Source organism: Plectropomus leopardus, chromosome 22 (assembly GCF_008729295.1).
Source record: "Plectropomus leopardus isolate mb chromosome 22, YSFRI_Pleo_2.0, whole genome shotgun sequence".
Classification (NCBI taxonomy): Eukaryota; Metazoa; Chordata; class Actinopteri; order Perciformes; family Serranidae; genus Plectropomus; species Plectropomus leopardus.
In genome coordinates, this window is record NC_056484.1 from 25,229,149 (window position 1) to 25,243,123 (window position 13,975).

Consider the following 13,975-nt stretch of genomic DNA (forward strand, 5'->3'; position numbering starts at 1 on the left):
TGTCCTCACTAACCCTTGTCTGTCTAGCCCCTGGGACAGAGACCGCATCATGAGTCCTGACTCACACACTCGTCAGACAGCAAAAGGTAAGACTGGCCAAAAACAACAGATCTACCATTCATTCATACCATTGATGACTGTGATGACTTGATGGTTTATGTGTTGTTTTCTGCTTGCAGGTGTGGACGACAGCTCAGCCATACATGGACAACTACAGGAAGAGGCTGCAAACATGACTGTCAAGATACTCCACACAGCTAAGAGGAAAGCTACATGCAAACTGGGATTATTTCATCTGACAAATAAACATGGGGACACTTCAAACATCACTTTTGAATTTTTATTCAAAGGATTGACATAACATTAAAGCACATGGTAAATTGTGTTAACTTACAAAAGAGCTGCATGATCCGATGTGACAGTAACAATGTGGCGTCTCTCCGTTCAAACAGAGAAGGTCTTGAAAAACAAACATCCGAATCAACCCCCCCCAAAAGCCATAAATGCATAAAAGCAAACACATTAACGCACAGACAGAATTCCACCACTAAATCATGTAATAAGACTAGCCTTTAAAATAAAGCCTTCATTTCCAAGCTGGTTTGGATGCACTCCAAAACAATTGGTACCTCACAACTAGGAACTACACTTTCTACTCAACAGGTAGTGATTTCTCTGTACATGAGGGTTTCTGTCAGCCCTTCTCCCTTTCCGTCTGATAACCTTCAGGGTCAGAGGTCATCTGGTGAGCACAGGCCTGGTAAGAAGCCACTGCATTCAGCCTCATCATGAAAACTGGATCTGCTGTACAGTGGGAATCTACAACACAAAGTTTATTCGAAGGTTTTTAGTCTGATCTAGATTACTACAGGAACTGAAAATTGTGATGCAAGCAACAAATCCAGCAGGTGATGTGCTGCTGCCTCAGTGTGGCTTTTACCTGTTGATATGAGGTGGTGTACACCATGACGTTTTGCTGCTGGCCGTCTGCTGTGATGATCCCAGCTGGCAGTGGATTTGCTGAAAAGGAGAGAAATGTTTTAATAAGACGGAACTTCAAAAAAACAAAACACAGTCACAGAAACTTCAATAAACACATGTCAAAAGACGTGGAATAAAAACAAACTGTTGCACTGATACTTACTGAAGCTATCGTCTGTGAGTTCATCTCCCAGGCCTTCTCCCACCGCCACTCCAGGAATCCCCTTCTCTCCCTTCATGGCCTGGACAGACACCACAGAAGCAGAAACGTTACACAAGTAAGCACATCTGGAACACAAGAGTGTGGTATCCACTGGAAGCTGCCTGACTCCATTCACATATAGAAACATGTTACATGTAGACTTTTTTTTAAAAGATAAAAAAGAGAAAAATAAAAGAGAAATAAATAAAATAAACAGAATTTCTTTTAATTCATAAAAAAATAAAGATAAAATAAAATGAAAATAAATTTTAAAAGATAAAAGAGAAAAATACTATTCATGGTAAAGCACTATAATAAAACCAGCTTCATTATAAGAAGTTAGAAACAACATTTCAAACAGTGTTTTCTGATTATTTTAGCATATTAATGCCGAAATCTGATGAACAGTGATCAAACGAAGTGCACGTAAACCTTTAAACAATTCGACACAAGTTGTGACTCAGCCCATGTTCTGCACATGGTGCTTTTAATCACCATGTGCACGATTAATATTAGGGAGTGGCTCTGTGAACAGACAGCCTGCTTTTAGGCCATTTGGATTATTATAAAGACATATAAAGATATAGATATTTGGGAAGAACTTTCAAGTGTATTATGTAATCATATCAGTCAATCAATCAATCAGCTTCTCACATTTGGAATTTGCCCTCTCCCATTGTCCTTCTGGGGTCACATTTCTCCCAATTTAGAGCCCCTCGACAATATGTGTACTCTTTATGGGAGACCAGGGGTCACGTCCGCCCCAATATACGAAAGAGGGAACCTCGTGGATACAGGTTTAAGCTTGTGTGTTCACTTACACTCAATCAGGTGGAGGAAGCACTAAGCGTAGTGATGTTATGTACCACAAACGAAACAAAGGAAGAAGACAACTGAGACAAAACAGTTGATAGGGTGATAGAACTGAACTGTGCTGCTGTGAACTGACCTGGTTATCATTATGTTGGCGGTCAAAACAAACAGGGTGTACACTGTCTGTGGTGTATAGTCCTTAACCACTGTGTCCTGTGTTTTATTGAACATCCAAGGTGCAGACAATTAATACTGAAAATGCACAGAAATATATATTTTGCCTGAAAGGGCTACAGACTACGCGCTAGGTGTGTGCGCGTTTGGATATTTGAGTGCAACTGTGGCTGCACATTCCTGTCTGAATTAAAGTAACTAAGCCAAGATATTAATTTTACTATTTTCAACAACTGACAAAAACGAGTAAGCACGTGTTTGTTCTGGTGCTGCTCACATTGACACAGAAATGGCTTAACTCAATCAATAAACCCATAAATAACTGCTGGGTAAAATGATCATTCTTGTCACTGTGCATGACACTTTCAGTAGCAGAATTGCAAACACTGAAATTACATTTGTTCTCTGCAAAAACAAAAAGAAGAAAAAAAAAGAAAACCGAATACCTACCCGATTAATGAATGCTCAAATAGCTGAATATTAGGGTCCAGCCCTACTACACATCAGTGTGGACTTATTACAACATTCGAATCAGGTGAATACGTTGGTCTCATGTGATTGGTTAGGGGAAATTAAATCCGCTCCTCTCTCTAACAAGTTGACAGTGCCCTCTGATTACAGGCAATGACTTCTGATTGGACTGGAATCTAAACCTGCTCTGAACAAAAAGTGATTTTGCCCGAGTTGCAAATATAAATGCTGAATGGTAAACCAAAATTGATATACACAAGATCAGAGTTAGAGGGTCACTGACTCAATAAAACGACCTCTGCACAGGAATAAAGGTACTGTCAACCGACAACCATTATATTATGTTAAGACTGATTTGATCTGTACTATTCGTCTTGTCTTAGTCCTGTGTTGGTTTTGCATTGCTTCTATTTCACTTACTATTGACGCTTTTGTTTAATCTTGACTGAAATGACCAATTATCCATGTTTTTTTAATTGAAAAAAATTAACAGATTGAAGGAAAAGAGGAATAAAACTGCAAAAGAAAAAAAGCAGATCACAGACATGTAGGGCTGCACCTAACAATTATTTTCTATCAATTAATCTATCGATTATTTTTTCAATTAATTGATTAATCTATCGATTTTTTTATATTGATTTAACTACTTTTTTTGTATTACTTGATTAATATAACAACGAATTTACAGAAAATAACATTTTAAAACTTGTCATACACTGTAGGGCATTATTCCCCAACAAAAAATAGCCCAGTCCTAACTGGTAATCTGTGTTTTACAGTCTGATATAAAGTCTCTCCAAAATGAAATTAATGCAAGAGCTTGTTAAACTCAAGTAAAAGGGATGTAGTGCAATCTATATTTAGCTATCCAACAGCAAAATAAATAAAACGATGTAACATTCAAGACACTTAACAAAACAGTTACTCTTTGATACAGTAACAAACCTCAAATCTAGCAGTCCAACAAAACATCTTACAGTAAAATAAGTGCAATTACACTATAACTTTTCTCTAACAGAAATAATTATGACTAGTACATTCTTTCTGCATCCAAATAGTCCAGCCTTAACTGGGCCTTACGGCATATCGCTGCCTGCTGATATGAGTGCTGTATTTTCATATTTCTAAGCACATATTCCACTCATTTATGAAGTTATACAAGCTCCTGCACAGCTGACAATCCCATCCTGTAAATGTTTTGAAATAAAATGCATTGTATCAGCAAATGATGGCATTCTGTCCGCAGAGACACTGTCAGATAGCTTTTGTTTTGAAAGGGAAGCAAGGAAGTTGAGGTAAAACAAACATCTTTGTATTTCCTCATCTCGAGTCAACAAACACGAGCGTCACACGTAAAAAGCCACTGTTTGTCTAGATGTGCTGCAGCTGACAAGCAGCTGACATGCGCCTGACAAGCGCTGCTCGGGCGAGCAGTGTGCACGCTCTAACTTGATACATGAACGCCGAAACCAAAACAACACGTTCTGCGCTGCTCACAATCTCATGAGGGGCGCTGTGTGAAACGGTGCGACGTGTTGATGCATGTTATGTGAATCGACGTATTCACGTAATCGATTAGGTCGCCCCAGCCCTACAGACATGCCATAAAACTAAAGTCATTTAAAATTGTAACTTTCCGGCTTTAAGAAACACTAAAAGAAATCAAGAAAAAATTGTGGTAGTCAATAACAATTGCTTTTTTTAGATCAAGACGAGGGAAAAAATGGAATCACTCAATTCTGAGGAAAAAATTATGGAATCACCCTGGAAATTTCCATTTCCAAAACTAACACCTGCATAAGATTAAATCTGTTCATTAGTCTGCAGTTAAAAAGGAGTGCTCACACCTTGGCGAGCTTTTGCACCAAATGGATTGACATGAATCATGGCTCCAGCAGGAGAGATGTCACTTGAAACAAAGGAGAGGATTATCAAACTTCTTAAAGAAGACAAATCATCACGGAATATTGTAAAAGATGTTGGTTGTTCACAGTCAGCTGTGTCTAAAATCTGGACCAAGTACAAAAAACAGGGAAGGTTGTAAAAGGCAAGCATACTGGTAGACCAAGGAAGACATCAAAGCATCAAGACAGAAAACTTAAAGCAATATGTCTTGAAAACAGAAAATGCACAGCAAAGCAAATGAGGAACAAATGGGTGGAAACTGGAGTCAACGTCTGTGACCGAACTGTAAGAAACCACCTAAAGGAAATGGATCTACATACAGAAAAGCTAAACGAAAGCCATCATTAACACCTAAACGGAAAAAAGGTTACAATGGGCTAAGAAAAAGCAATTGTGGACTGTGGATGACTGGGTGAAAGTCATATTCAGTGATGAATCACGAATCTGCATTGCTCAAGGTGATGATGCTGGAACTTTTGTTTGGTGCCCTTCCAATGAGATTTATGAAGACAACTTCCTGCAGAAAACATGCAAATTTCCACAGTCATTGATGATATGGGGCTGCATGTCTGGTAAAGGTACTGGGGAGATGGGTGTCATTACATCTTCAATAAATGCACAAGTTTACGTCGACATTTTGGACACTTTTCTTATTCCATCAATTGAAAGGATGTTTGGGGATGATGACATCATTTTTCAAGACAATAATGCATCTTGCCATATAGCAAAAACTGTGAAAACTTTCCTTGAAGAAGGACACGTATGGTCAATGTCATGACCTACAAATAGTCCTGATCTCAATCCAATTAAAAATCTGTGGTGGAAATTGAAGAAAATGATCCATGACAAGGCTCCATCCTGCAAAGCTGATCTGGCAGCAGCAATCAGAGAAAGCTGGAGCCAGATTGATGAAGAGTACTGTCTGTCACTCATTAAGGCCTCAGAGACTGCAGGATGTTATAAAAGCCAGAGGTGTTGCAACAAAGTATTAGTGGTGTGTTGTAGTGTTTTTTTTCATGATTCCATATTTTTTCCTCAGAATTGAATGATTCCATTTTTTCTTCCTCGGAATTGAGTGATTCCATAATTTTTTCCCTCTGCTTGATCTAAAAAAGCAATTGTTATTGACTACCACAATTTTTTTTCTGGATTTCTTTTTGTGATTCTTAAAGCCAGAAAGTTGCCATTTTAAACGAGTTTAGTTTTGTGGTATGTCTGTGATCTGCTCTTTTTCTACAAAATTAAATAACAGAATGAACATCCTCCAAGACTGGTGAGTTCATAATTTTTGCCAAGGGGTTGTAAGCTTACAGGTGTTACAGCAGTCGAACTTTCTCTGCTTACTTGGACCATAGTCATGTCTCACCTCTCTGAACTTTTGCAGGTAAAGCTTCAGCGGCTCCACGTACATGTCGAAGCCCAGCGTGGACATGGCGAACAGGATGTCCTCCCCGTTGATGGTCTTCCTCTTCTCCTGGTGGCAGCGCTCGCTCGCCTCTGACGTGATGAAGCTGATGAACTCACTCACACACTCCTGCACACACTCCTTGGCATCTTTTGCAATCTAGGATACAGGAAAAAATGTACCCCAAAAAGGAAAGGAAAAGGAAATTATGACCAATTGCATCTGACAGCTGTGGCAGTAAACGCACACATCAGCCTGACGAAGAAGAAAAATCCTTGTGAAGCCCCACAGACAAACATTTCTCTGTCACACAGGATAAACAGCCTCAGGCTTCTGGCAGTAAAGAACTGTTAATCATGTTTTCAGTTATCCTGCAGCTTCTGCTCTTTGTACTAAGTGCTACCATTTTTATGGTTAGGTGCATCCTGTCCACCTGTGAACATGCTGCAAACAAAGAAAGACCGAGAGAAAAACTTTTCCTACACTGAGAAAGAAGTTATTATGAGTGAAGTGCAGTTGAGAAAAAAAAAATGTTCTTATATGAAACCATCATGAGGTGTCTCGTCCTCAAATGGCGCCTTGGCGGGAGTTTTAACAGACTGAGTCAGGAGGAAATATGCCAGCCCTTAGCTTGTAATACATGTTTTAATGTTCCAGAATATATATTTTATAATATACAAAATGTAATATAATATAGGCCTATTTTTACTGTACAAATTTGGGTTTTTAATTAGGCTCGAGCCTGAAAGTGAACATAAGAGAGCACAATATAATTGTAAATTGAGAACCATTTTCTTTAATCACAGACAGCTGATGGGTCCCAGCACACTAATGATTTCCTTTCACTTCATGAGCATCTGTGATATTGTCGTAATGTTCTGTGAGAACACATACAGCCAGCAAATCATCTGTCGTTTCAACAGGTCCAACGAGTTCCTCCACAGCTAAAATATAGTCAGATTTTATCTGTAAGGCACCCATTATTGAATCAGGTTTGTCATTTTAAATAGTTAAAGCTGAATCACCCAGTCCACAAACGTCTGTTTATGGCATTTTACTTTGCAGAAAATGAACTAAAGGCTAAAGTTTGCTTTGTTTATTGCCACTTCATTCTAATATTTGAACATCACCATGCCGAATAATATACATGCAGAGTTTGACACTAGAAAGTGGCTTTCACATTCATCTGCTGAGGGGTAGTGTTTCTCTGTGCTTTGTTTGCAAGGGGCCAGGAGTTTTCTTGTAAACAAACAAAAGGCATGTTTATATTCAGCGATCTGTGTGTAACAGTTAATGTGGAATAGCAATATTAAATGTATTTTCTTTCTCATAAAACATTTGCAGAATCCATTTTTCAAATCATGGAAATAATGGCTGGTAAATATTGGCCATATTCACCAGCTAGCAGTCTTCTTTGCAGTCTTGGTGAGTGCTTTGCAGCATATCTCTGCATGTTACTGCTACCTGTTGACCAGTGGAATAGAATGAAACCACTGGCAGGATTGTGTATTGCATCGCTTTCTGGCGCATGTGTATGGACTTGCGTCCTTGTGTGCATGCATAAGAAAAACAGAAAGAGGACCAACTGGAAGAAAAACTGCTGAGCAAGTGCTACTAAGGTCAAAAACTCCACAAGCGGTGTTGAAATCTGAGTGAAAGGCATGTTCATACAAGCAAGAATTTGTGACACCGCAATTAGTTTGGAAGTCAATCTTCGTCAAATATGGTCTTAAAAAAGGTCTGTTATGCTGTACTCCACTAATTACCACTGTTACAATAAATGCAACACAAAAAAGCACACAGAAATCTTGTGCTCCTTCTTTTCTTTTGCTCACTGACCTTTCCAGTCTGAGGAACAGCATTCTTCATGATGCGAGCCACATTGGCAATAGGAAGATAGATGTCCTGCTCCCTGAAGTTCTCTTTGATGCCGCTCTCATCATGGTCATTCAGATTCTCCTCTCCATCATCTACAGACAACAAACGCACAGACAGAATCAGCCCTCTGTGACCTGAGCGTAAACACATTGCTGACAGTGGTTTTCTGATGATCTACACTTCAGCCTCTTCTCACCATCTTGAGACTGGAGGACGTAGTGACCGGATGCCATGTACTCTCCAGTGATGCCCAACTGGGAGGCGTCGGTGGTCGAGCTGTCTCCGTCCATCTGCAACACAAACACACAACCCAGTTCAGCATCTGAAGCGTTTGAAATAATCTGCAAAGCCTGAATGTACTAAGTGTCCAAGTTTGACTCAAAAGAGCATTTACAAGCCTCCTACACACAGCCTCCTTCAGGGGTTCTTTTTCGGGAGTTTTTCCTTGGGTGATGTGAGGGTCTAAGGGCAGAGGGATGTCGTACACTGTAAAGCTCTCTAAGGCAAACCATGTCTTGTGATAATGGGCTCTATAAATAAAACTGACTTGACTTGACACACGCAAGCACACGCACACAAACAGTTATCAAAGAGCATATGATCTCCTTGAAATGCAATGACGTGCTGTTTTGGTAAAGCTAGAGCTTTAAAATTAAATGAATAATGACAACTCGTGGTTCTTCTCTGTAGCTTCACTGTGAATTCAACACTCTGGCAGACTGACCTAGATCATCTGAAGCATGGGGAACTAAAGAAACACTGAAAGTAAATCACTTGTGGGTGGATAACTCTCATACAAATAAATGGCAAAACCCCCAAACTGAGGAAAATGCTCATTTGATGTAATACCTTAATGCCTAAAAGTAATCCTGCGCTGTATCATCTGTTAACCTTTTGAAACCTGGAATGACATCTTTCAAACATCTTTTACAAGTATTTAAACCCTTGAATCCCTATGCAGATTAGAGCAATTTCTTTCAATAACATAGGGAAAAAGGCAATGAGCAACTTGGTAAGCCATGCACCCCAAATTGCAAGACATTAGTAGATTTAGACAATTGTTTTTAAAGGCAAGGGAAAACGTCTCCGGAAAATTTAAGAGCTACAGAAAACCTTTATTTCTAATGTTCACAATCACAGATTTTAAAATTATGTTAAGTTATTATTATTTTGAAACTTTTTTTTCAAGGTCATCTACTTGTTTCTTTGATTATTTTTTTTATGATGTTCAGGTAATTTTCTTGTACTTTTTTGTCAATTTAAGGGTAATTTCTTTCTTTGTTGCTCATTACCTTCTACCCATATTTTGAAAGAAATCAAGCTAAATTTCTCATATTTCAAAAGGTTAGGCAATATTTTCATATGGAAGCTTTTAGCCAAAAATAGTTGGAAGAGGTGCTTTGGCTATTGTGATGGGCTGCTCTTCTGCTGTTTTGTGTCCTCTGCATCTGCATGTCTAAACAGCAGTCTGCTCTGAGCAATGATAATGATAAATGATAATGAGCCAACGGGAAGACTTTCACAAAAAAATGAACCAAAAGTGTGTCATGCTTTAATTCTCATTGTTCAACGAAAGGAAGTAACGCTCGCTTCGCAGCTGACCTCAACATCTGGCTCAATGACTGGGTCTGGTATTGAGGCAGTTGCCTTCAGGTCTGCAGCGTTTACCTTACGCGAAGGTTTCCATTTTTAAGACACCGAATAGATGTGTAGTCTATTTTTGAGGACGGTGATATTTTCAATGGCTGACCACGAACGCTGTATGAATAACCCCCCCCCCCCCCTCATTTTACATGCAGTATGATATAATGAAATGTGTTTTCGTGCTCGGGGGAAGGGAAATTTGGTACGACAACGGGGGAGCAACCTAGCGTTAGTCGTGTTGGTGCAGTTAACATAGTATCTAAACGTTAAACAGAAACCCGCGCTGGTTAGACAGCTGCATACCCGCGGTGAGCGCAGTGTAACATTACGTTTGCAACACATCCATTACGTCGATCTGTGTTTAACGTCAGCTATCGTATGCTAACTAGCAAATTTTAACGTCGGTGACATATTTTGCAAACGTTAGCTGTCGAGCCACAAATTAAGCTAGCTAGCTAGCTAGCTAGCTAGTCAGTCTGATGGCCGCGATACAACTAATGAGCTAAGTATAGTGAAGAGAGGCGTCCAGCGGGCAGTTACCTTCTGTAGTTAACCTATTCAGGTACAAAGCGTCCCCTGAATACATTTTCATTGTAAATCCACTGCAGCTCGCGCCTGCACATCTCGTGTCGGCCTGTTCTTTGTCGTACACAGAGGATCCAGACGTGGCCGGGGCCGAAATCTTTAATAGTCGTTTGTAAAGTTTAGCCCGCTGGATAACGTTACTTCCTGATGAGCAGCCCTCATTCACTCAGACAACAAATAAAAAATCAGACAGAGACGGACATTTCCATTCGAGCTAACGAGAAATCGGTTAGCAATCATTGGCCGGAGCCAGACACAAACCTGCAATGAAGCCCTGGTTGGTTACCTTCCTGAGACGGCTGTTTGGTTGGACAGAAAATGGCTGCGAAAGGACCAGTCCCAGCGCGCAGCCGCGGCTGCACTCCCGCCGCCGGCCAGCAGAGGGCTGCGCTGCGTTCACGGACTCTAAGCAAGCTCCTGCCTAATCAGGTTGACAGTAAATCAAGCCATGTAGCCTTTAATGTGAAATGTCCAACATGGATTGGGACAATTAATTTGGTAGGCGATTTTAAATGTTTCGAAATGTGTAATTTCGCTTCTTTAGTTTAACCATCCACGCGAATACAGAGTAACTGCTTTCTGAGATGACGGAGTGAAGAGAAAACACAAATTCGATTTGCGCAACGTTTTGGGGTTATTCTGCATTTTCACAATTCCTACATTCAGGGTTACACGGAAACGCATCTCTTCCAGCCTGCAGTTTTCTGGTAATTGTTGCTTTCTCTGTGCCCCGCGCTCCTACTCACTGCTTCCGCTTCTGTTCAAACACGATTCGGGTTGTTTCAGCAAATGTTACCGTGGACACAGAAACTTTCCTCCCGGCCCGCCCTGCTGCACCGAAGGACCAAATTCCCATAGAAAGCTTCTTCGGGACTTCCGTTTAAATGCGGCGGGTTATGTGTAGAGAACTGTTGAGCTAAGTGAGCACTGTTCACATTTCACCTCAGCCATTTTTGACATAAAGAAGGTAGGCAGTGTTATCGCAAACAGCTTTCCTGGCAACACAAGTCCGATCACTGACATATCTGTGGTGTTCCATACGGTGAGTTGGGTTTATATGCTGTGCCCTAGATGTTCGTGCAAGACTCCCCCGAGGAAGCTGCTGAGGAGTCAGACTGAAGTTTAGATGATATTCGCTGGTTGTCCACAGGATGTCGCCCTGCCCCCACAAAATCACTCAGGTAGAATTTAAAGTCACGAAAAGTCTAATGTCGGCAATTCAGTTTCAGTTGTTTATAGTTGCTTAATTTCAGTCCGCAGATTTGTTTAAGTGATAAATACCACAGTCGTTTTTTTTATCATTTGAAGTGATTTCTGTCAGTGACTTGATGCCATACGATAAGCCTTTTTCTGTTGAAGACAAGACTTCATTAATCCCACACCAAGGAAATTCACCCGTTACAGCAGCTCAAGAGTCCGAAGACGAGAAAAATGTAAAAAAAAAAACCCCAAAAAACATTGGAGTGCAAAAGATAATAAAATGTACAAAATTATATATATATACATACACACACCCTTCAATTATACATACTGTATGTTTACGATTGATCGTGGCACAGCATAACTGAAACACACGGGGTGTAATATATCTACTGTCAAAATGTAGAAATAGGCCTACAGCTTAAAGTACAAGGTAGATTTATTTGTCATCCTTTAAGTTTGGACCAGACAGCTGAACAATTATAAATATTATTGCACAGTAAAAAAATCGCACGTCATGTTACACATTATAAATATTAAAAATATGATTATGTAATTATACTTTGTGAATAATAAAGATAGTTCAAAGGTAGCTGCCATGTTGTGAGTGATGGGTGTAAGTGACAGTGTCTCAAAGTTTAAATGTTGAATAAAGTCCATCTGGGCAGGAAACACACACACATGCACATGTGCACACACACGCACACACACAACTTTTTTTTGCAGTGTGTTGTTGTAAATAGATCTTTTGCACTCAAATCACTTTTTTTTGCGTTTTTCTCTGCCTCTGACTTTGATTTTTGGCATACTTTTTTTCCAGGTCTCATCCAAAGACAGAAGTCTGAATGTTCTATACTACCTGTGAGTTGATGTCTTGCGGTGCAGTCCACAGTTAGCCTGCAGTGAGTGGCTCAGGGGCCAAAGTCCCTGTCACTGAGGCTGTTTGTAGCTCAACACTAACAAATAATACATCATATGATATGTCGCGTGGCATGGTGGTGTAGTGGAGACGGAGAAATTAATTAGTGTTGTCGTAAAAAGCGTCTCTCCGTATTATTAAATATTATTTGGATCAGCCCTCTTTAAGGCCTAATGCTTTACAGGGATGCATCTGAGCCTGGAAAGTTTGCATTTGATTGTTGAAAAGTGACTGCATTTTTTAAAATTGGCTACAACTGGTATTTTTGCAGCCTCTCTTGTGTTTTCAGAGCTTTATAGTGTGAGAATGAGTTTCATAGTTCATAGTTCATCTGTCTGGTCCCAGACTTTACCGTCTCTACCATTTTCTGTCAGCGATGTCAGAGCCGCAGCAAGCAGCTGTCTTGGACCCGACCTACTCAGCAGCAAACACCAGGGTGACAGCAGCTCAACGCAGAGGAGCATTTAGCAGCTGCAGAGGCAGATATTATTTTTGAGAAATTAATGGAGATCAGAAACAGAGTTAAAAGAGGCATAGGTTGGTAGGGTGTTTGTAGGCAAAACATCAACTCATAAAGGATTGGATGAAGACTTAAATATCCAGATCATAGAAGTCTGACTGTTACATAGTATGTGATTTTGAAACTCTCAGTTTATTTGCATTTGTATCTTGTACCTGTTCGCAATTCCTTTGCTTCACTCCCAGTGGTTAAAAGACACTCCACTAACTCACCTTCATAATTACTGCTAATCTGGTCAATGAGCACACACTTTGCCAAAGCACAGCTCAGATAATTAGCATATTAATGTGCTTTATGGTAATGGTTGATTTGTGATCAGCTCTAGAGGAAAGTGGAAAATGAGATGAAGGGGCAGGAGCTGGGATTGTTGAGAAAGACAAATGCTTAACCTGTTTCAATATTTAATTCCCCTTTTCTCTCCTGATGTCTGACTCTGTCGCTCTCATTTATTCTGTTTTTCTCTCACTTCTTCAGGAGGCTGTGGGGTTGAGCAGAAAGGTGCTTATCCTTGACCTTGCAGCACCCTTTCCACAGGGCACCAAGAGAGGTGAGTGTTTAATTCTCAAAGTCTGAAAAGTCGTGGTGATTATGAATCATTGCTCCTCTCCTCAAGTTTGCAGATTCGTTAGGTTTCAACCACTGTGTTCCTACTGAGGTGTATTGTTGCTTGAATTTTTGTCAGAAATTCTTTTCTCTCTTCTCATGTTGTCTTTGCTGTCATTTTTGTCCGGCCCTCTGCTGTCTTTTCTTTTCCCCCGTTTTCCTTTTTTGTCAGTTCTCATCTTCACTCTCCACTTTCTTTCTTATCTTCTCTTTTCCTCTGATTTCCACCAGAATTGGGAGGTTCCAGTCTCAACACAAGGTCCTCGAATACCAACAACCTTGAGATGGTCAGACCAAATCACCAACTCTAAATTGAATATATATATATATTTATACGCATAGACACACACACACACACACACACACACACACACACACACACACACAGAGGTGGTCACATGTTTGCAATATTTGCCTGATTTCAGTGTGTCATGGCTGGAGTGAGCTGGTGGAAGCAGTGCAGCAGCAGGTGAAGACTTGCAGTTTGGAGTTGAAGAGGGAGCTGAGGAGCTGCAGTTTTTTTCCTCAATACTCGTGGTGAGTTAGTCGCACCCCACACAGTGGAGGTAAACAATTTGCAATTATTTGGTGTTGCCGTACACCTCTAGGCCACCGGGACTCCTCAATTTTAGCCCCAAATACTATTGTTCAATCTTAGAACTCAACGAACCAAAA

The 13,975-nt window shown here is 40.2% G+C and overlaps 1 protein-coding gene and 1 long non-coding RNA gene across 3 annotated transcripts; one reads left to right on the forward strand and one right to left on the reverse strand.

Annotated features, from left to right (window-relative positions):
• Nucleotides 1-326: 326 nt before the first annotated feature.
• On the reverse strand, nucleotides 327-10,416 carry nfyba (nuclear transcription factor Y, beta a). 2 transcript variants are annotated; one of them, XM_042510929.1, is made up of 7 exons: nucleotides 10,320-10,416; nucleotides 8,026-8,119; nucleotides 7,791-7,921; nucleotides 5,913-6,110; nucleotides 1,145-1,223; nucleotides 941-1,020; nucleotides 327-819 (listed from the first exon to the last, which is right to left on the reverse strand). In XM_042510929.1, exons 2-7 carry the CDS (start codon nucleotides 8,117-8,119, stop codon nucleotides 787-789), a joined length of 615 nt encoding a protein of 204 aa, XP_042366863.1. In that variant the 5' UTR covers nucleotides 10,320-10,416; the 3' UTR covers nucleotides 327-786. The 2 variants fall into 2 exon arrangements, with proteins under 2 accessions (XP_042366863.1, XP_042366864.1); XM_042510930.1 differs by lacking the exon at nucleotides 10,320-10,416 and adding an exon at nucleotides 10,014-10,311.
• A 281-nt stretch (nucleotides 10,417-10,697) lies between these two features.
• Nucleotides 10,698-13,239, forward strand: LOC121961589. The gene is made up of 3 exons (XR_006107058.1): nucleotides 10,698-11,025; nucleotides 11,130-11,239; nucleotides 13,172-13,239. It is a non-coding gene; the product is annotated as an uncharacterized LOC121961589 (long non-coding RNA).
• Nucleotides 13,240-13,975: the final 736 nt, after the last annotated feature.